The 20,248-nt window shown below is 43.7% G+C and overlaps 1 protein-coding gene across 2 annotated transcripts in view; it reads left to right on the forward strand.

Moving 5' to 3' along the window:
- The window catches only part of ACSL1 (acyl-CoA synthetase long chain family member 1), a 64,988-nt gene that overhangs the window by 35,252 nt on the left and 9,488 nt on the right, over positions 1-20,248 (forward strand). The window contains exons 3-14 of one of the 2 annotated variants that reach the window (XM_082608862.1): positions 3,511-3,625; positions 4,369-4,433; positions 6,747-6,848; positions 9,367-9,466; positions 9,673-9,851; positions 13,019-13,051; positions 13,206-13,257; positions 13,775-13,848; positions 15,418-15,495; positions 17,268-17,402; positions 19,105-19,239; positions 20,094-20,189. In XM_082608862.1, coding sequence (XP_082464988.1) covers positions 3,511-3,625; positions 4,369-4,433; positions 6,747-6,848; positions 9,367-9,466; positions 9,673-9,851; positions 13,019-13,051; positions 13,206-13,257; positions 13,775-13,848; positions 15,418-15,495; positions 17,268-17,402; positions 19,105-19,239; positions 20,094-20,189 — 1,164 coding nt within the window. The remainder of the gene's footprint in view (positions 1-3,510; positions 3,626-4,368; positions 4,434-6,746; positions 6,849-9,366; positions 9,467-9,672; positions 9,852-13,018; positions 13,052-13,205; positions 13,258-13,774; positions 13,849-15,417; positions 15,496-17,267; positions 17,403-19,104; positions 19,240-20,093; positions 20,190-20,248) is intronic. The other variant, XM_082608863.1, reaches the window with a different exon arrangement.

Here is a 20,248-nt window from a genome sequence, read left to right on the forward strand (position 1 = left end):
AGCCGCTCCGCGGCCTGTGGGATCTTCCCAGACCGGGGCACGAACCCATGTCCCCTGCATCGGCAGGTGGACTCTCAACCACTGCGCCACCAGGGAAGCCCCTGATTAACTTCTTTAACTTTGATTTGGCTTTTTCACCACCATGCTTCTCAAAGCCCTGAAGATCATATACCACCAAAACGGTAGCATAACCGAAGAATTACTTAGGCAAACGTTTGTTATAAAATGATACTCCAGAGCAGTGATTCTCAAAGTAGGAACTGGGGAGTTGACCTGTTGTCTTGAAGAGATAGGGTCTCCATATATCCAGAGCTAAACTTAATCTGTTTTTTCAAACCTACCCCCAATCCTTAGTTTCCTATTCTGCATAAGTCGGAACTGCTGTCGTCTCTGGCCTCTGACTCTCCCTTCCTGTTTTCCTGCATCCAGTTACCTACCAATCCCATTCATTCGTGCTTAGCGCCTCCAGTGTCACGCCCCTGCCCTAGTCCAGGCCCACGTCAGTCGGTCTCTGTCCATCTTGTTCCGTACACTGCTCACCCTCCTTGTAGATTTCCTTTTAAAGCATTACCCGGATCTTCACCGCTTACCTGCTGGGGACCTTAATGCTTCCAGGCTGGCGCACTAGAGCCCCCCGAAGGGCCGGCTGAAATGAGGCTGCTGGATCACACCCCCAGAGTTTCTGACTTGGTAGATCTGGCAGAGGGCTCGCCAAATGCTTTCCCTACAAGGGCCAGGTGTTACCTTGACCATCCTCTGAGGACCTCAGCTCGGGGGTGAGCCTGTGCTCTGTAGCTTCTAGGCTTCTCCTCTCTATTCGTTCCGGCTCCCTCCACGCTCCTCTGCTCGGCCAGTACTCCTGGAGTCCCTCTGGTCATGTAGGGATAAGATTTAGCCGCCTTCAGAACAAGCCCTGTATCTTCTTTCCTGGTTCCCGTCAGCTCTGTTGGCAGCCGTGGGCACCGCTCAGCAGAGCGCACTGGGAAGGCAATACTGCTTTTGCAGAGAAACAACTGAGTAGTGCCACGGATGAGCGACTGTCCTGAGGAGAGGTGTAGGTGGCACCATGCTAGGCTGAGGTCATGAGGGCCTCTCCGCGGGCCACCAGGCTGCCTGCGCCTTCAGGCCATGTGGTGACACGCAGAGCAGGTCGGGCGGGTGGCCAGGAGACAGCTATTTAATGGCGGCTGGCTCCTCTTTAGCAGGCGCACCTTTTACTTTTCTCAGCGTTTTTTCTCCTTCCCATTTTCTGTCTTTCAGTCTCCTGTCTCTCTCTTTCTATCTTAGCCTCGGTGCCCTGGGTCTTTGGGGTAGCTTCCTGGGTTGAAGAGGCTTCTGATGTTTACTATAAAGCCACAAACTGCTTCTGAATTTTAATCTGAATATTTGTTGGTGAAATGACATAGGCTAAGAAAGACTGGCCTTGTAGTTAGGACACGTTATCAGGTGTCTGAGTAGCATTTTACACATTAGTGTTTTACAGGAACGTTCTTGTTTAACTAAAACTAACCCTGGACATGGGCACGTGATATCCCCATTTTACAGAAAAGAAAACAGACTCCGAGAATAAGCAATAATAATGCAGGATTCTCAAGGGAAGAGATTTTTCCATCTTTATGTGCATGAAGAATAACTTCTTTGCTTTTATAAAGTAGCACGTTGTAGTTAACAATTGTATTTGGAATCATGGCTACAGGTCTTAGAAAGTTTCTGCCAAGATAAGACTGTGTGACGATTAGAAAATATGATTGGGTGATATTTACCCCAGAAGACTATTAGCAGTTGTAGATCAAGAGTTAAACACACATATGTAGCACATAGTAGATATTAAAAGAACGTATATAAATGTATAAGCAAAAAAAAAGTCTGGAAGGAGCTCACCAAACTGATAACAGGGGCTAGTCATTTTTTTTCTCAACATACTTCTATACTATTAAAATTTTTAATAAGTATATAAATGATAACTTTTTTTTTTTTTTTTTTTTTTGCGGTACACGGGCCTCTCACTGTTGTGGCCTCTCCCGTTGCTGAGCACAGGCTCCGGACGCGCAGGCTCAGCGGCCATGGCTCACGGGCCCAGCCGCTCCGTGGCATGTGGGATCTTCCCGGACCGGGGCACGAACCCGTGTCCCCTGCATCGGCAGGTGGACTCTCAACCACTGCGCGACCAGGGAAGCCCTAAATGATAACTTTTTAAAAAATATTTATTTATTTATTTGGCTGTGTCGGGTCTTAGTTGCGGCACGCGGGCTTCTCTCTAGTTGCGGAGCGCAGGCTCCAGAGCTCACGGGCTTAGTTGCCCCACAGCGTGTGGGATCTTAGTTCCCCGAGCAGGGATCAAACCCATGTCCCCTGCACTGGAAGGCAGATTCTTAACCACTGGACCACCAGGGAAGTCCCCTATAAATGATAACTTAATAGGGGAAGGAAAGAGCTAATGGGAGGAGGAGTGAAGAATCCTAATTTTTAAAAAACAGCAACAATAAGGAAAAGAATCCACCAGCACCTGTGTGGCTGTCTCTTTGCCTTATAAAGGGTCTCCACACTGGCCTGTCCCCTGCAGTGCATCCTGTTTCCCCGTCAGCTCCGCCTCTTTGAAACCTCGCCTTTTGCCCCTTCCTGAAGCCTTTCCTAGTTTCTTCCTTCAAACCTCATGCTAGAAACAATGTCTCCCACTTTTGAACCGTGCTTTCTCGTGGTACCAGAAGTCCTTGTATCATGATCTAAACTCCCCCAAGAAATTTTAAACAAAAATACATCTGTACCCCTTGCAGTATCTCCGGGGCCCCAGCATGCTGAGCTGCTCACTGGTTGAGAACTCCTGCCTCTTGAGATGACTTGCCAGTTAGGCGTTCTTGTCCATAACGGGTGTGCTTTCTGAGCCAGCAGATGGCAACTTAGAGGAGGGGGCACAACGGTAGCAACTGCCTCCTTACAAGTGCTGCAGGTCAGTGTGTCCATGCACATCCTACATTTTATAGCTGATGATGGTAACTAGTAGATGCTACCTGAGAAACTGAAGTCGGCAAAGAGAAAAAGCAGTAGACATAATCTCCAAAAGAATATAGATAACATGATGGAAGTAAAACTGAGCAGTGTGTCCTTTCCACAAGACCTGACAAAAATCCGTCCTCTGTGCTGCTGGCCGCAGTTTGAGAATCATCACAGTGCATTTCGGGGTTGGTGTCCAGTCCTCAGACTCTTCAGCCTTGTCTGGCATGACCAGTGCTTATAGGTCTGTGAACCTTTTTTCTTTTTCCCTCAGCTGCTTCCTTTTCCCAGGGGTCCTGGATGGACATGGTCCCGGCCTTGCTTCTCTGAAGCCTGCACTTGTCTCCAGGTGGATGATTTATATCAGACGCCAGCACATCCCGCCCTGGAGTTCATCCAGCAAATGCTCACCGAGCAGCTGCTCCCAGGCCCTGGAGAGGACTGAAGGTGCACATGGTAGACTTTTTATTTTTGATGCTTTCTGCTGACGTGCCATCTGTCTGTCTGTCTTTTTCCCAGGGCAGTGATGGTGCCCGGAGATCCGTGCTCCTGGACAGTGACGAGCCCTTGGTGTATTTCTATGATGACGTCAGAACATTATATGAAGGTTTCCAGAGGGGCATACAGCTGTCAAGTAAGCATTTGACTGAATCCGTGTGACTAAGGCTTCATGTTTTTCCTTCAGAAAGAGGGGTCTTTCATCAGAAAGCCATATTTGCTCCCAACTTTCTCCCACTCGGTCTGGCTCCCGGCTCCCTGTCTCCATCCATAACTTTCACAGAGTGAGTCTCACTGCACACGGGTCCTGCCGGGTGTGCCCCGTGGCCAAGGGGCTTCCATGGTCACATACGTGTTTCATGGAGAGTCACACGTCTGTTAGCTCAGAATAGGCTCTGACGTTTCTTGCAGTAAAGAGACCTGTTTAATTGCGCCTGATCCAACATTTCTCAGACTTGCTTGACCAGGAGACCCATATTTTGAGAAATGAACACTGACATCCAAGGAAGCGGGGTTCCATCAGAGGCACTTGGGGGGCGTCGGCTCACGGGACTGCCCTTCATCCCTGAGGGTGGCACGAAAGACCCCGGGTACCTGGAAGCTGCCCTGCCTTCCAGCCCCTCTCCCTCCTGCCCCATGTAAGAAACAAAATAGAAATAAAGAAACAAAGACTCAGACCAAAACCCAGGGAGAAAACACTTGCAATCTGAATTCATTGTTTCACGTCTGAGGACCACAGTAGAATCTACCTGATACTTTGTGGAATGAAAGATACAAACGAGAATCCAGGAATATTTATGCGTGTTAAAACGAGAATCTAGGAATATGTATGCATGTTAAGTCCATCCTTTTTTCTTTTTAATTTTTTTCGCCTTTCAGATAATGGCCCATGTTTAGGCTCGCGGAAACCAGACCAACCCTATGAATGGCTTTCATACAAACAGGTGAGTTTTCTGGCTGTGTGGCCGCCTCACGCAAGCCATAGTGCTCGAACATGGCAGTTCTTGGAGCCGTTGAACATTGGGCAGGAAGGAGTAATGAGCTGTAGGTCCGGTGGGCAGAGGGATCTCTCAGTGTTGATGTTGCCTTACCAGAGCCAAATAGTAGTTTTCAGATCCCTCATTTTCACAAGTGGTGTAAAAACAGTTCATGTACGTTGGAAATTTCACATTGCACGATGGTCTTCAGGCCTCACAGAATCTTCAAGTGCTTCTGGGTTACATCACCTTCTTGTCACGTTACTGTTTTGTACAGGCCTCAGCCTATCAATAATCAATATTGTGGCTGGGCCAGCCCTCGTGGTTCATATTATGATTGCAAGACGCCTTTTAGCAATAACCATAAGGAAACTTGGAAAAAATAAAGCTTTCTTACTACAGGACATGGAAATGACACAGCACACCTGGGCCACACAGGGGAGGTCTCGGGTAGGGGGAGAGAGAGCATAGAGCACCTGGGGTTCTGCTTTATTGGGGTCAAAGCTGGGGGCCTAGGGTTTCGAGGGCTCATCTTATTGATGAGTTTGAAACAGAAGAGCCGGAACTTAAAGCACAAGAAGAGAGAAAACAAGTGGCTCAAAAGGTCAGTTATCAACATCAGCCAAGATCTGTAAAACAAAGCAGCCTCCTGCTGGGAGGGGGCCTGGCTCCTTATCTAGCCTTTGGCTGGTGATGCATCAGCCTTGGAAGTGGATAGTCAGCAATCAAAGCTTAAGGCCGGCACTTGCATTACAAAAAGAGAGAAAGCCCAGCCCTTGGGGTTTACACTGCAGTCACCTCTAGTGGTCTGTTCCTCTATCGCTTCTGTTATATATTGGCTGGAGGAGAGAAAGCAGGTCCATTGCAAGTGGGATGTTTGAAGGCAGATTGAAAAATCACTGGGGTTTCAGAAGTACATTTGTACATTTCAGACAGAGGCTGGTGAAGATAAAAAAATAGACTTAAGCTAACTTTGAATTTGTATATTTCAATCACTTTTCCCCCCTAGCCCAGTGATTCTTAGCTTTTGGGGTTAGGAACCCCTGTAAGGTTTTTCAAAGAAAGGTCTGGACCCTCTTTCTAGAGATACAAGTGCATGCATAGAATCCCAATAAGCTCTGAAAACCATCTAGGTACTCGCAGGTTCCCAGCCCTTACACACAAGCAGGAGTTGTGAAACAGTCCATGACGTGTGGAAGTAATAAGCACGTTAATGTCATTCTTGCTGTCGCCTGGCCAGCATTGCTTTCACCGCCATTGGTGCGTGGGGAGGGGTACTATGTGCCAGAACCTACGGGCTTCTGGGGCAGGAATAGGTGTGATTCTATTTTCTGCGGGCGTGGGTGTGGATTTAAAGTGCTCTTGAGAATTTACCAACTGAGAATAAAGAAAAGAATTCCAAATAAAGATTAAAAAACATTTTTTTTTAGTTCATTTGGGGTAGGAATGAGGAGAGGATGAGGGCTGGGGGCAGGGATATAGCCCTGCCTAATTTTTATGAATCCACCTATTTTTACATAGTTGTAATTAATAGTATGCATTTTTGTATTCATTTATCTTACTTAAAATTGTTACAAATACTCTGTTTGATATGGTTTTCATAACTGTAGTATTTACTAGCTGTAGAACATTTTCTTAGAGATTTACCATCATTTACTTAACCATCCAGCCATTGGTCTTTTTTCCCCTAGACTTTTGTGACTTTAGATCATTTTGAAATACATATCTTTGTACCTAAAGTTTTTTCAAACCTCTGGTTAGGATCGGGTTATTTCTAAAGAATAAATTCTCAAGAATAGAATTGTGGAGCCTACTGATAAGAGCTTGTTCTTTTTTTTTTTTAAAGATCTCCCCCAAACTTGTTGTTTGTGTGTTTATATCAAAGGACAAGTTTTGGCCACTTGGTTGCTCTTTATAGACACAGACACAAAATTCTGTGTCCCTGGATTGCTTTTATAATTTTATATAACTGAAGTATAAAAGTATAGAAACTAAAATATAGAAACTCTGACATGTGTCATCTGTGACTTGCAGCTGTTGGGGTGAAGTTCATTTGCTTTGCAGAAGGAACTGTATGATCAGTTTTCTTACAGTGAGTTCTGGTGATTCAAACCTTGAACTTTACAAAAATGTGTAACTAAAGGAATGCCTGTTTGCCCCTGTTCTTTCCCCCCAGGCAATGCTGCTTCTTGGCTGAGATATTAGGCTTGGCCATCGCAGGAAGCCGTGTTCCTTGAGTTGGGCCTGATGCTCTTCCTGATTTTTTCTCCCCTGTTTTAGGTTGCAGAAATGGCAGAGTGTGTGGGCTCAGCACTGCTCCACAAGGGCTTCAAGGCGGCCCCAGATCAGTTCATCGGCATCTTTTCTCAGAACAGACCTGAGGTATTAACCATTAGGCGCTGACCGTACATGGTTCGGAGAGATCTCAGATGGAAGAACCAGTTAGGGTTCACACCTACCTCTGCTTCAGACCAGATTCTTTGTTCTGATTACCTCTGAGAACATGACTTTGTGTTATGCCTTAGAGAGTTACATGTATGAAAACCCAAACCAGGCCCTTCTTAGCCTTTAGGTAGGAAAAAGAAAATCACTTTTAAAGAAAATTATGGTTTTTGTTTTTTTTTAAATCAGGTCCCCAAACAAAAACTAGTCAAGAAAGTCTTAGAACAAATAACTAACAAAGAAGTCTTCCCACTTTAAGGGCTTCCTCTGTGATTAGAAAAATGGCATTAATAAATGACAGAGAAACTTGGATACATTTTTGTCAGTAGCAAACTCTCATCTTTTCTCTCTAAAAGGTCTGGGCTCTCTCTGCCCAGGTTATAAAGTTTAAAATCCCAGGGACCATGGAGAAGGGCCCTCACTGGGAGCTGGCCTTACTTTGGGCAAGCAGACTGTTGTTTAGCCATCCGGGCCCATGTGTGGTGCTTCTGTAAACCGCTGTATTGAATTACATTTAAATGAGAAGCCCCCTGGAGCTATTGCCTGTAGTGTGAGTCAACAAATAGTGGCATAGCTGGTGCAGAAAAATTCAAGCACTGGGCTTGAAGAAATTGGATTGATTCTTAGACCTACTTGGGTCCAAAAGACATGTTGGTTCAACCTCTGTGCTACTATTTTATAAATTAGAGTGGTTTCTCAGTGGTTTTTTTTAAATAAATTTATTTATTATTTTTGGCTGCATTGGGTCTTCGTTGCTGTGCACGGGCTTTCTCTAGTTGCGGCGAGCTGGGGCTACTCTTCGTGCGGTGCACGAGCTTCTCATTGCCATGGCTTCTCTTGTTGGGGAGCACAGGCTCTGGGCGCATGGGCTTCAGTAGCTGCAGCACGCGGGCTCAGTAGTTGTGGCACGCGGGCTTAGTTGCCCCGCGGCACGTGGGATCTTCCCGGACCAGGGCTCGAACCCATGTCCCCTGCATTGGCTGGCAGATTCTTAACCACTGCGCCACCAGGGAAGTTCACGGTGGAGTCCTGATGCCTTCGAGGGTGGGGAGGCCAAGGGAATGTCAGGAACAATGGCACACTTGCATGGAGCAGCATGTCTGTGATGGGGGATGAAGCATTTCACTGTGGTAGAGGGTGGAGTGGCAGGATGAGAGAGAGAGAGACAGCTCCAGGCCAAGTGAATGTGAGTGGGTTGTGCTTGCTTCCCACAGCTGCTGTGCCCTTATCCATGCCATGTGTTCTGCAGATGATGGGCACCACTGAGGATTATAAGCAAAAGAGTGACTCTGCTGCATCTGCCTTGTAGGCGGGTCAGTTGCTGTGTGGCTGATGGGTTTAGAGGAAGATGACCAGTGACTGTGTCACTTCTTTCCTTCCTCACTTTCCTGGGGAGCCTTCCAGGACAGTTTTCCCGGTAGACAATGTGTCCCTCTTCCCCTAGTCCCAGGCCCTACGGCACACTGTGGCCAGATTGCTGTCCCTCAGGGCCCCAGTTGCTGTTTGGCCGAGAAACCCCAGAGGCTGCACCTTGCCAGGGACATAGAGCCAGGCTCCCCCGTGGCCTCAGGCCGGCTCCAGCCCTCGCTCCAGCCTAGCCAGTCCCCACAGCCCTGCTGGGCCATCCCTGCCAGCCTGGTGGCTCACTGATGCCCCCACTCCCTGCTTTTTTTTTTTTAATATTTATTTGGCTGCATTGGGTCTTAGATGCGGCGCGTGGGATCTTCATTGCGGCATGCAGGATCTTTCACTGTGGCACGCAGGCTTCTCTCTAGTTGTGGCATGCGGGCTCAGTAGTTGTGGCACGTGGGCTTAGTTGCTCCGCGGCAAGTGGGATCTTAGTTCCCTGACCAGAGATCGAACCTGCGACCCCTGCATTGGAAGGCAGATTCTTACCCACTGGACCACCCTCCCTGCTTTTTTTTTTTTTAACATCTTTATTGGAGTATAATTGCTTTACAATGGTGTGTTAGTTTCTGCTTTATAACAAAGTGAATCAGTTATACATATACATATATCCCCATATCTCTTCCCTCTTGCATCTCCTTTTACCCTCCCTGCTTTGATCTCACAGTCCCGGCTCCCAGAGTTCCCTTACCTTTCTCTCCACCTTCCCAAATCGTGCTGCTCTTGCAAAGGGCAAGCTCGGTTACCTCCCCCACCAAGGAGGCCCGCTGCAGGCTGTCTTGCCTCTGAGCCCGTCACTCTCATGCTGTTCATCCTCTTTTCACATATTTGCCTCAAATTTTCAGGCAAATTGTACTTTCCTTTTAAGAAGTGGGCAAGTGTTTTGCTCTCATTAGGAATCCCTTTGGTGCCTGGCACATAGTAGTAGATACACAGATGTTAGTTTTGCTACATCTGGTGTCTCCATGTTGAATCTCTATAGAGTATTGTTTTCCCTGGAGTGGTTCCACAATATCTCATTTTCTCACCCTGATCTTTACTTTGTCTTTAGTGGGTGATCATTGAACAGGGATGCTTTACTTATTCGATGGTGATCGTTCCCCTCTACGATACCCTGGGAACAGAAGCAATCACCTACATCATCAACAAAGGTATGTTTGCGGCCTTTAGGGGCACTTTGGCATAGTTATTGGTTAGATACAGAGACTACATTTGCTGATACATGATATGATAGGGATTTTTCCATTTACATCTAACCTCCTGTTCAAAACATGTAGTACTTAACCTGGTGTCAGATGTTACAGTCAAGCTTTTAATATCCCAGAGCTGGTTCCTCACTGTGTCTCTTCACTTCCAGCTGAACTCTCTCTGGTTTTTGTGGACAAGCCAGGGAAGGCCAACCTCTTATTAGAAGGTGTAGAAAATAAATTAACACCATCCCTTAAAACTATCGTTCTCATGGACTCCTATGGCAGTAATCTGTTGGAACGAGGCAAGAAGTGCGGGGTGGAGATCATCAGCATGAAGGCGATGGAGGTGAGTCACCCTGCCCTGCCCACCTCGCTGCAGGGTTTCCCTGAGGTCATTTTGGCTCAAATATGGTGTCCAGGGCGACCACGAAGTCCCAACTCTGGCTGGTCCTGTAGAAGATGGCGAGCAGAAATCTCTGTCTCATTACTGGAAAGAAGAATTCTACCCGCATCCCAGTGTTAATCCGTCACATTTTACAGAAAGTGTTCTCATCAGGCGAGGTGCAGCGCTCACATACTCATTCTAGAGCGCTGACAAGCCACGCCCATAAATGCTGGAAATGGGAATTTCAGATCCAGGCAGAGATTTAAGTTTGTATGTCCTCTTTAGGCTTTAACACCTTTTACTTACTGATTTATCTCTAAAACGGAGCCAGACATAGAAATCTGCCTCATTATTCTTTTCCCCAGGTTGCTTTTATAGGGTCCTGGTGAATTTCTAGCATAGAGGCTTGATTTGGTTTATTTTTGTATTATATTTAAGATTCACATTAATCACAACTTTAAAGGTAACCATTCTAGGAAAATGAGTGTGGTCCATGTTTAAATTGATTGTTTGACGTCGGATCCTACAAGAAGCCAGCCTCCCCAGTTGTTTTTGGATTAAACTTCAATCCAAAACAGTGGGCAAGAGGAGGCCCTTGTTATTATGTGCATATCACGGGAAGTAATCGGTTCAATAGAATAAGTCATTCTCTTTCTGAAAATGTTACAAATATTTTCCTGGAACTGTTATAAATAGGGTTTTGAATTTTATTTACAGTTCTCCTTCTATCAAGAATTTGAGCTACGAGGAAGGATCTATAAAACCTTTCCTGGGGAACTTAGTCGTCACAGAGAATCTGTCATTTGTTCTGTCAGAGCTTCTGCCTCTCTCTGACTCTCACACACACACACACACACACACACACACACACGATAGCATACAACAGGAGTCCATAAGAGCTAATGGGTGTGCTGAATTGTTAAACTGGGTTTTTAACTAGCTTTTCACCTAGCATTTCCCTATTTTTGTATTTTTTACTTGTAACCCCATTTCATAATTATATCTTTCCCCCCATTTTTCCTCTTCCTGCTGCCCGCACCACACACAGACACATACACAAGCATTTTTTTGTCTTTTTTGACTGCTCTGTATGATAAAGAAGTAATCTTAAGATTAAAATTTAGATAAGTAAGTGACCAAAGATTATAATGTAAAGTTTATATTAAAATATTTATAAAAGGCATTGTTTTACATTTACCTGTATAATATGATTCATATTGGGTTTTTAGAATTTTTATAAGTAAAAGATTACATTTTTAAGCAATGAATTTAAAACTAACTTTTTGGTTGATCATGTGATCTGATTTTTATTAATGTCTATTTTTATAGCATCAAAAATAGAAACATTGGTATTTTTGCGTTTTTTCCAATATTGTGTTACGAAAATTTTCAAATATGCAAACAAGTTGAAAGAGTTGAACAGTAGACCACTATATCCCACCAAGAGTCTACAATTAACATTTTAATATATCTGCTTTATCACAGATTAATCATTCTATCTCCTTATTCACTGATTTGTCTTTTTTTATTCATTTTCAGTAGGGTACCAACTTTATCACCCCCGAATACTTCATTAAGTAGAATTCAGTTTTCCTTCTGTTTATGATTCTTTTTTATTTTGGCATTTGGAACCTAAAGATGACAACTTTAATTTTTATAATAGCTGTATTTTTTTCCTAAATAATGACATAAGTCAGGCTTCAGGCTATGAAACTCTCCTGGCAAATAATGGACTAATTTGGATAATTTTTTTTTTTTTTTTTTTTTTTGCGGTACGCGGGCCTCTCACTGTTGTGGCCTCTCCCGTTGCAGAGCACAGGCTCCGGACGCGCAGGCTCAGTGGCTATGGCTCACGGGCCCAGCCGCTCTGCGGCATGTGGGATCTTCCCGGACCAGGCCACAAACCCGTGTCCCCTGCATTGGCAGGCAGACTCTCAACCACTGCGCCACCAGGGAAGCCCCTGGATAATTTTTTTCTAATAAATTAAAAGTCTAATTTCATATAACTTGCTTTATTTTACTTAACATCAATTTTTGAAGAATTAGAGATCTTAAGAAGTTAATGTAAGAATTTTAAAAAGATGAGTGGAAATTTGGATCTGATAAAGATTATTTTAGAAAAAAGATTGGTGGAATTATCACTACTTTAACTCTTAGTTGACTTCCATTTGGATGTCAGTGTTCCTATTTTTAATCAGCGGTCTGTTATATATATAATTTAAAGTGTGATTAGGATTAAAAACTGTTTAAAACTGTATGCTGGGTACAAACTCACTGAGCCCTGAGCCCACCCATCTAATTTCCATTTATTTCTAGGCATGCTCATTCCACATGTTCACTCAAGCTGTTCAATTTTAATAGGAAAAGAATATAAATAGTTCATTAAAAAAATTAATAGATATTAAAGTGTCATGGAGACACCTTCATGAAATAACAACATCAGAATTAGCCCTTGGTAGTAACTGGGAGTCCGCCTTTGCGAAATGCCATACCTCAGAAATGAATCTGTCGTTCTTCACCTTCATAGCCATTCGAGAGTGGTCTTAGAGCTTCTGTCGTGGCCTGTTTTATAATCAGAGGTGCCCCAATCCTTCCTCTGCTCCATGTGGGGAGTACAGGTAGTTGAGCCTCTCCAGAATGGCCACCAGTTAAGTCTGGCAGAGACTGATTTTCTCTCTCCAGATTGAAGATGTCAGTTTTGCAGAACTGGGTGATCACATATCTGTGCTGAGCTCTGGTTTTGGAAGGGTACAGAGCAGCTGTGGTTCTCTGATTACAGTGAAGAGCCAGGCTTTGTTAAAGGCTGTGATAGGAAGGGGAGTGGAAACCAGAAGAACGTGTAAAAGACTTTGATTCCTGTCTTTTGAATAAATCCTATTTCAAAGGCCAGTCCTAATGCCATCGATATAGTTTTATGTAAGAGAGAAAACAACCAGAAAATGGCTTCTTAGAACAATGGGTTCAGGTTAATTAAAATTTCTGTAGTTTATTTAATTTGAAATCTGTGCTGTCTTTGAGTCAGCTGTGAGTGAATCCCATAGAAAAGTCAGCTTGAACTGACTTGATGTGACTTTTGTTCTTTACATTTAAAAAATGTTTCCATTTAAGATTTTTTTTTTCTCTTTAAGGACCTGGGAAGAGCCAACAAACGGAAGCCCAAGGTGAGTGCACCATGTGTGACCCTGCCCCAGCCTCTGTGTAGCTTCCGTGTCTAGTCAGCTCAGAGCCTAGTAGAAATCTTGAGTGATATCTTATGACTTAAAGTTTTCTATTCTATTCTGCTTTATACTGGCTTTTTTTTTTAATGTGTTGTAGCCTCCAGCACCGGAAGATATTGCAATAATTTGCTTCACAAGTGGCACCACAGGTCAGTTTTGAAAAGGAATTATTTCTGAGTGGTATCTGGAAGTGTATATTCCCTGCCTCTTCTTGTGGATGACTTATTCGAGCTATAGATGAACTAGAAGCAGAAGAGACAGAAGTGTTCACGCCTGTCTTACGGTAGCTCTGTAAGACGTTCCCAGAATCTGAGCATGTCCTCAAACATTTATGAAAGGTCACAGTAGGATCACCCGTCTTCCTAGGACAAAGTGTATCCATGGTTTCCAGAAATAAAATCCCTGGATTTTCTTCTCTTACTGCTACACACACCCTCTAAAACTTGCCCATATTAGTAAAGATGGTTTAAAGTAATAAGTTTCATTTTAAAGGATTGCAGATTGCTCAGGAATTTAATGTGACTCACTTTTGGCCTTCATGGGTGTACCTCACACTACAGGCATCAGAGGCTCTAATGATATGGGGTTTCTGGGCTTCTGTCATGTCCGTCATTCTTGGATGGAGTTTCTGTCCTCTAACTTTGTTCTGTTCATATGTGTTCACAGGCAACCCCAAAGGAGCACTGATCACCCATCGAAATGTAGTGAGCGATTGTTCAGCATTTGTTAAAATAACAGAGGTAAACTTTGGGGATATTGTCATCTTTCTTCATATCCATTGGTTGGCATCAGGCCTCAAGAATGAAGGTGGTACCTAGAGGGGTGGGATAGGGAGGGTGGGAGGGAGGGAGACGCAAGAGGGAAGAGATATAGGAACATACGTATATGTATAACTGATTCACTTTGTTATAAAGCAGAAACTAACACACCATTGTAAAGCAATTATACTCCAATAAAGAGATTTAAAAAAAAAAAAAAAGAATGAAGGTGGTAAAAGCCCCACTATCACGTTAGGCATGGGCTGTATTTGAAACACTGTCTGAAATATAGATAAGGTCTGAGCTTTCATACATTCACCTTCTCCCAAATAGTTTTCACTGTGGACCTAATCCCCAACTCCTGCTGTGACCGTTAAGATGAATTGACAGATAGAATTTATTACATCTTTTATATGGTAAAACTTTATTTGGATACTGCTCTATAAATGTTTCCAGGAAAGGTCAGAGAAGAACTGACTGTCTTGTTTTTATCTCCTATTTTAGTATGGAAAAGAATTAATTTCTTTAAGTTGACAAAGAAATGTTAAATGCTGCTGAAGGTTTTTTGGATTATTATTGTTTTTATTATTTATTATACTTGATGTGATTTGGCTTCCACTTTATAAGAAGGATTAAAGCCTCAAACTTTAGTTATTTCCTATAACCTTAAAGTTTGCTTTGTAAGTATCTTAGTCTGCCTGGGCTGCCGCAACAAAATAACACAGACTGGATGGCTTAAACAACAGACATGTATTTTCTTGCAGTTTTGGAGGGTAGAAGTCCATGATCGAGGTGCCAGCAGGTTTGGTTCTGGTGAAGGCTCCCTTGGCTTGTAGACCGCAGGCTCCTCACCACCCCTCTCCCCAACCTCTCCTCTGTTTGCATACGGAGAACAAGAGAGAGGTTTCTGGTGTTTCTTCCTGTTCTTACAAGGGCACCAGCCTTATTGGATCAGGGCCCCACCCTCATGACCTCATTTAACCTTAATGACCTTCCCTGTCTCCAAATACAGTCACTTTGGGGGCTAGGGCTTTAACATATGACTTTGAGGGGGGTGGTCACAATTCAGTCTGTAACACCAAAGTCTCTTTCAAACTGCCTTTTAAAAAAGTACTTATTGAATAATATAATGAATGCCTTTCCCTCATATCCTTTGCACACTTTTACATAATTTGCTTTTGCAAATTACATGTCTCTGGGAGGGCTCCATATGGTCTACTTTTTGTGGTAGGAGCCTGTGCTTAATGGTTTTGGGGAATGGGCACCTTTGGCGACTGCAGAAGCTCGATCTCACTTTCACTTATACTTACACTTTCTTAATCCTGTTGGTATATACTTTCTAAACAGAGTTCAACATTTAGTACCTTACCAAGTGAAATTTTAATTTCCTTACTGACCTTCAAAGAAAACTTAAAATTCATGAATCGTTGCAGTAAATGTTTACAGTTAATGTTAATATTAAGATTAATAATTCATAATTTATAATAATAAAATGGAAAATTCCTGGAAATTCTAATGCTTTTCTGCCTGCCTGGTGTCTTTGCTTTCCAGGGTGCATTCACTCCTTCCTCAGATGATACTTTGATCTCTTTCTTGCCTCTCGCCCACATGTTTGAGAAAGTTGTAGAGGTAGGCACTGAGTTTTATTTTGTTTGTGCACATGTGTTTGGTTGTGTTCTGCTAAGTTGTTGTGTTTTACAGAAAGCACTTGTCTTGAATGCCAGTGACACAGACGTTTCATTTTTACCATTGCACACATGCATGAGTGGTTCATGCAGATAAGTTTGAGTGTGCAGACTATCCTCTATGTAGAGAGTTCTTTGCTCAGGCCCATTTTAGAAATTGAGCTAATTATTTAAGAGTATAATTTTTTTTCTGGGTCCAGATACTTGAACTTTAATACTCATTTTAAAATTGGAAACTCAGACTTTTGAAGGACATGAATATGGACATGAATTCAGAAAGATGAGCTGTGAATGTAGAATTTTTATGAATACCATCCCACAAAGGCTGGTGAGGCTTCAGTTCTGTAAGAAGTCTCTATTTTTTTTTTTTTGGCCACGCCATGCGGCTTGTGGGATCTTAGTACCCCGACCAGGGATCGAACCCGTACTCTCTGCAGTGGAAGGTGCGGAGTCCTAACCACTGGACCACCACGTAAGTCCCAGAAGTCTCTATTTTTGACTGTGCTTGCTCGTAAGGCACAAGTTGACTTCAGACTCATTTTTTCAGCAATATTCCAAGTGCCTTTGGCAAAGCGGGATGATCTTCAGCTGACCTCTGCCTGAGCTCCTCATACACAAGTGTGTGCCTAATTTAAAAACTGACCAAGAACCATCTTTTTTCCTTCTTGGACAGTTTTGGATTGTACGCTTATAGGAGAAACAGTGAGCACTGCTCACTCATTTAATGAATGTTCACGGAGCACCAGCTGGGTTGCAGGTACTGGGCAAGTATTAGAGAGAGAGGGGTGACTGATAAAATCCCGGCCCTTTGACTAGCTGCCGCCCTGTAGGATTCACTTCCCCCAAAGGATCAAGGATCTTCCATCTGATACTTGTGTCTCCTGCACACCTCAGGAGACCTTGTGAGTTTACAGAGTGATTGCAGACATGTTGACAGTGGACCGTAAGTACCTAACTAGTTTTCAAAGTGTGCCCAGGAGGCAGGCCGCACTGAACAGAAACCTCCGAGCTTTAATTTTTAAACAATGAACCTTTCTAGTTGTTTCTGCTTTCAAGCCTGAGACCGTTTGTACTTCCGTTGCATCATCTCTTGAATCTCTCTTTCTTTTTAAAATTTAAAACAGGCAGACTCTTTGTCAAGTGCCTGTGGCTTGCCAGTGCAGCTTGCATCAGACAGGAAAAAATGCAGGCACTAGGTTATAGCCGAATGCAAACTGCTGTGGTATAGATGGCCTAGTGCCTCAGCCGCAGCGTATTCTGACTACTCAGAATTTTTTAGTTAGATTCAAATAGAAGAGATGAGACTTTAAAAAGCTAAGGCAAGTAGCTAAGTTTTTTTGATGAGAATAAGTTAGACCTAAAGTTTCTGGAAGGCTAAAAATACTTGGGTTATCGAATACCATGTCATTCATTCAGCAGATATTTATTATTGAAGCTAAAATAGCAGAACCTCTCTGATCATCACTGAAAACCACATTCCCTGGTTTCTTACTAGTCCCTTTATCTTCAGGGTAAGCAAGAGCAATGCCACATTCCCGTGTTGTACAAGGACCCAAGGACACAAGAACATTGTTTTAAAAGCTCCCTACATTTAGGAACTTTATGATTTCTGGAAGCTGGTCTGAAATGCTAAAACTGGAGCCTTGTGTGTCTGTGTGTGTTGTGTAATCCCTGCTGCAATGATGACATGTTGGATATTTCTGTTTACCTCTCTAGTGTGTGATGCTGAGTCACGGAGCTAAAATAGGATTTTTCCAAGGAGATATCAGGCTGCTTATGGATGATCTCAAGACCCTTCAACCCACCATCTTCCCTGTGGTCCCCAGACTGCTGAACCGGATATTTGACCGAGTAAGTGCCAAGCGAAGAGCAGGGGCAGAGCTCCGGACCTTGAGTCCAAGACTGTGTGTGACCATGGCCACTGCCCTTACTCTCTCTCGAGGGACTGCAGTTTACCCCTCTGCTAATAAACCTGAGTGCGTTTACCTCCCAGAGCTGTGAATGAGGGTTATAAGAGAAAGCGCCTATGGACACACCTTGTAAACTGGAAGGCACAATACAGGTGTGAGGTGGAGGTGGTTTTATTTTCACGATAAACTCTTTGAGCCTCTGTTTTCTCATCTTTACAGTGGACTATTACCTCCTCCATCTCATAAAGATGCTAATTACATCATATGAAAAGGCTTTATAAATTGTAAAGCTCCACTGCATGAAAAATATTACTTACTTAGCCACCCTGAGAGATGTGACTAAACCAAGCCAGGGACCAAGAGGAGGTGGTGAGCCTTTAGAGCACGGACCCCACAGCTGGGGCAGAACCCCGTGTGGTGTGAGCAGTCTCCAGAATGAATTTGGACTGGGTGGTTCTAATACTCTTTATTTTGAGACATGGCTTTCGTCATCTATGAGAACCTTCTCATTTTTTTTTTAATTTATTTATTTTTGGCTGCATTGGGTCTTCGTTGCTGCCCACGGGCTTTATCTAGTTGCGACAAGCGGGGGCTACTCTTTGCTGTGGTGCACAGGCTTCTCATTGTGGTGGCTTCTCTTGTTGTGGAGCATGGGCTCTAGGCACGCGGGCTTCAGTAGCTGTGGCGTGCAGGCTCAGTAGTTGTGGCACGTGGGTTCAGTAGTTGTGGCATGCGAGCTGTAAAGTGCAGGCTCAGTAGTTGTGGCGCACGGGCTTAGTTGCTCTGCGGCATGTGGAATCTTCCAGACCAGGGATCGAACCTGTGTCCCCTGCATTGTCAGGCAGATTCTTAACCACTGTGCCACAAGGGAGGTGCCAATCTTCTCATTTTCTTAATAGTTCTTTTTTAAAAAACTGTAAAACAGCTTTATTGAGACATAATTCACATTACATGCAATTCACCCATTAAGTGTACAATTCAAAGGATTTTAGTACATTCACAGAGTTCTGCAACCATTATTACAGTCCATTTTAGAACATTTTTATCACCTCAAAACGAATGTGGTATCATACTCCACCCGGCTACCTCCCTCCACCCCCCAAAAAACTCATCTACTTTCTGAATCTATAGATTTCCCTATTCTGGATTTTCATGCGAATGGAATCATGCAATATTCTTTTGTTGCTGGCTTCTTTTGCTTAGCATGCTTTCAAGGTCCATCCATGTCATAGCATGCATCCATACTTCATTCCTTTTAATGGCCAAATAATATTCCACTGCATGGATACAACACATTTTATTTATCCATCCATCCATTGATGGGCATTTGGGTTGTTTCCGCTTTTTGGCTATTATGAATAATGCTGCTGTGAACATTCACGGGCAAGAGGCTGTGTGGACATGTGTTTTCATTCTCTCGGGTATGTGCCTAGGAGCAGAATTGCTAGTCATACAGTAACTCTGTGTTTAACTGAGGAACCGCCGGTCTATTTTCTAAAGCAGCTGCACCATTTTACATTCCCACCAGCAGTGTATGAGGGTTCCAGTTTCTCTACATTTTCATTGACACTTGTTATTATCTGACTTCTTATTATCTCGCCATCCTACTTATTGTGAAACCTTCTTGCTTCTTGACTTATTAGATTTTTGCTCAGGCAAACACCACGCTGAAGCGATGGCTGTTGGACTTTGCCTCCAAGAGGAAAGAAGCCGAGCTTCGCAGTGGCATCATTAGAAACAACAGCCTGTGGGATAAGTTGATCTTCCACAAAATACAGGTAGCACATTGACTCACAACGGTTATTTGTCATGTAAACTCCTTTGCATTTCAAACTTTCTGTGAGGGCTCTTTTTTTTTTTTCAATTGAAGTATAGTTGATGTACAATATTATATAAGTTACAGGTGTACAATATAGTAATTCACAGTTTTTAAAGATTATACTCCATTTATAGCTATTATAAAATATTGGCTATATTCCCTATGTTGTGCAATATATCTTTGTAGCTTATTTTATACCTAATAGTTTGTACCTCTTAATCCCCTACCCCTATATTGTGTGAGGGCTGTTTTTAAAAGAGAAGGTAAGAGACAGAATTTCTGGCACATTTCTAAAAACTAAGGACAAAGCCATTAGCAAAACCTCAGTGTCAAAGATAAGTCTGAACAGTGTTTAGCTATCCAGGGCAGAAAATGAATCAGGTAGCATAGCCTTTCTGATTCTCCATTTTGTTTTACCGTTCTGGAACTCTTGAGGTATGCTTTATCAGAATAAAGATAAAGAATACGGAATAATAAAGAATATGGAATAATATTATGTCCTCCAGAAGGTGGTGGTTGCCATAAACCCACGACACTCTTGTTCTAATTCCTTAAAACACCTGCAGGTATAGAGGTGTTGCTTTATTTTCCACACCTGTTGAGAGTAAATGGAGTGGTTTCGGGTGGAACCAAACTCCAGTCAGGTGTCCCCCTTGGGGTGCCTGTGCGTCGTTGGGCGCAGTGAGTTCTGTGCAGCCTGCAGACAAGGAGCTGGTGGGTTAGAGTATTGGGGTTCCCTGAAGGAATCTTTGAGAAGCCCGCCACCTTCCAGTCACTTGCCCCTCACCCTCTCCCCTCTCCCTGCCTTGCAAGTCGAGCCTGGGAGGAAAAGTACGGCTGATGATCACAGGAGCAGCGCCCGTGTCCGCCACCGTGCTGACCTTCCTGAGAGCCGCGCTGGGCTGCCAGGTGAGGTGACTCCCTCTGCACCTCCCTCTGGGCTCGGACCGAGTCATGCCCAGAAGTCT

The sequence above is a fragment of the Mesoplodon mirus genome (genome assembly GCF_964341445.2).
Source record: "Mesoplodon mirus genome assembly, chromosome: 20".
NCBI classification, from domain to species: domain Eukaryota; kingdom Metazoa; phylum Chordata; class Mammalia; order Artiodactyla; family Ziphiidae; genus Mesoplodon; species Mesoplodon mirus.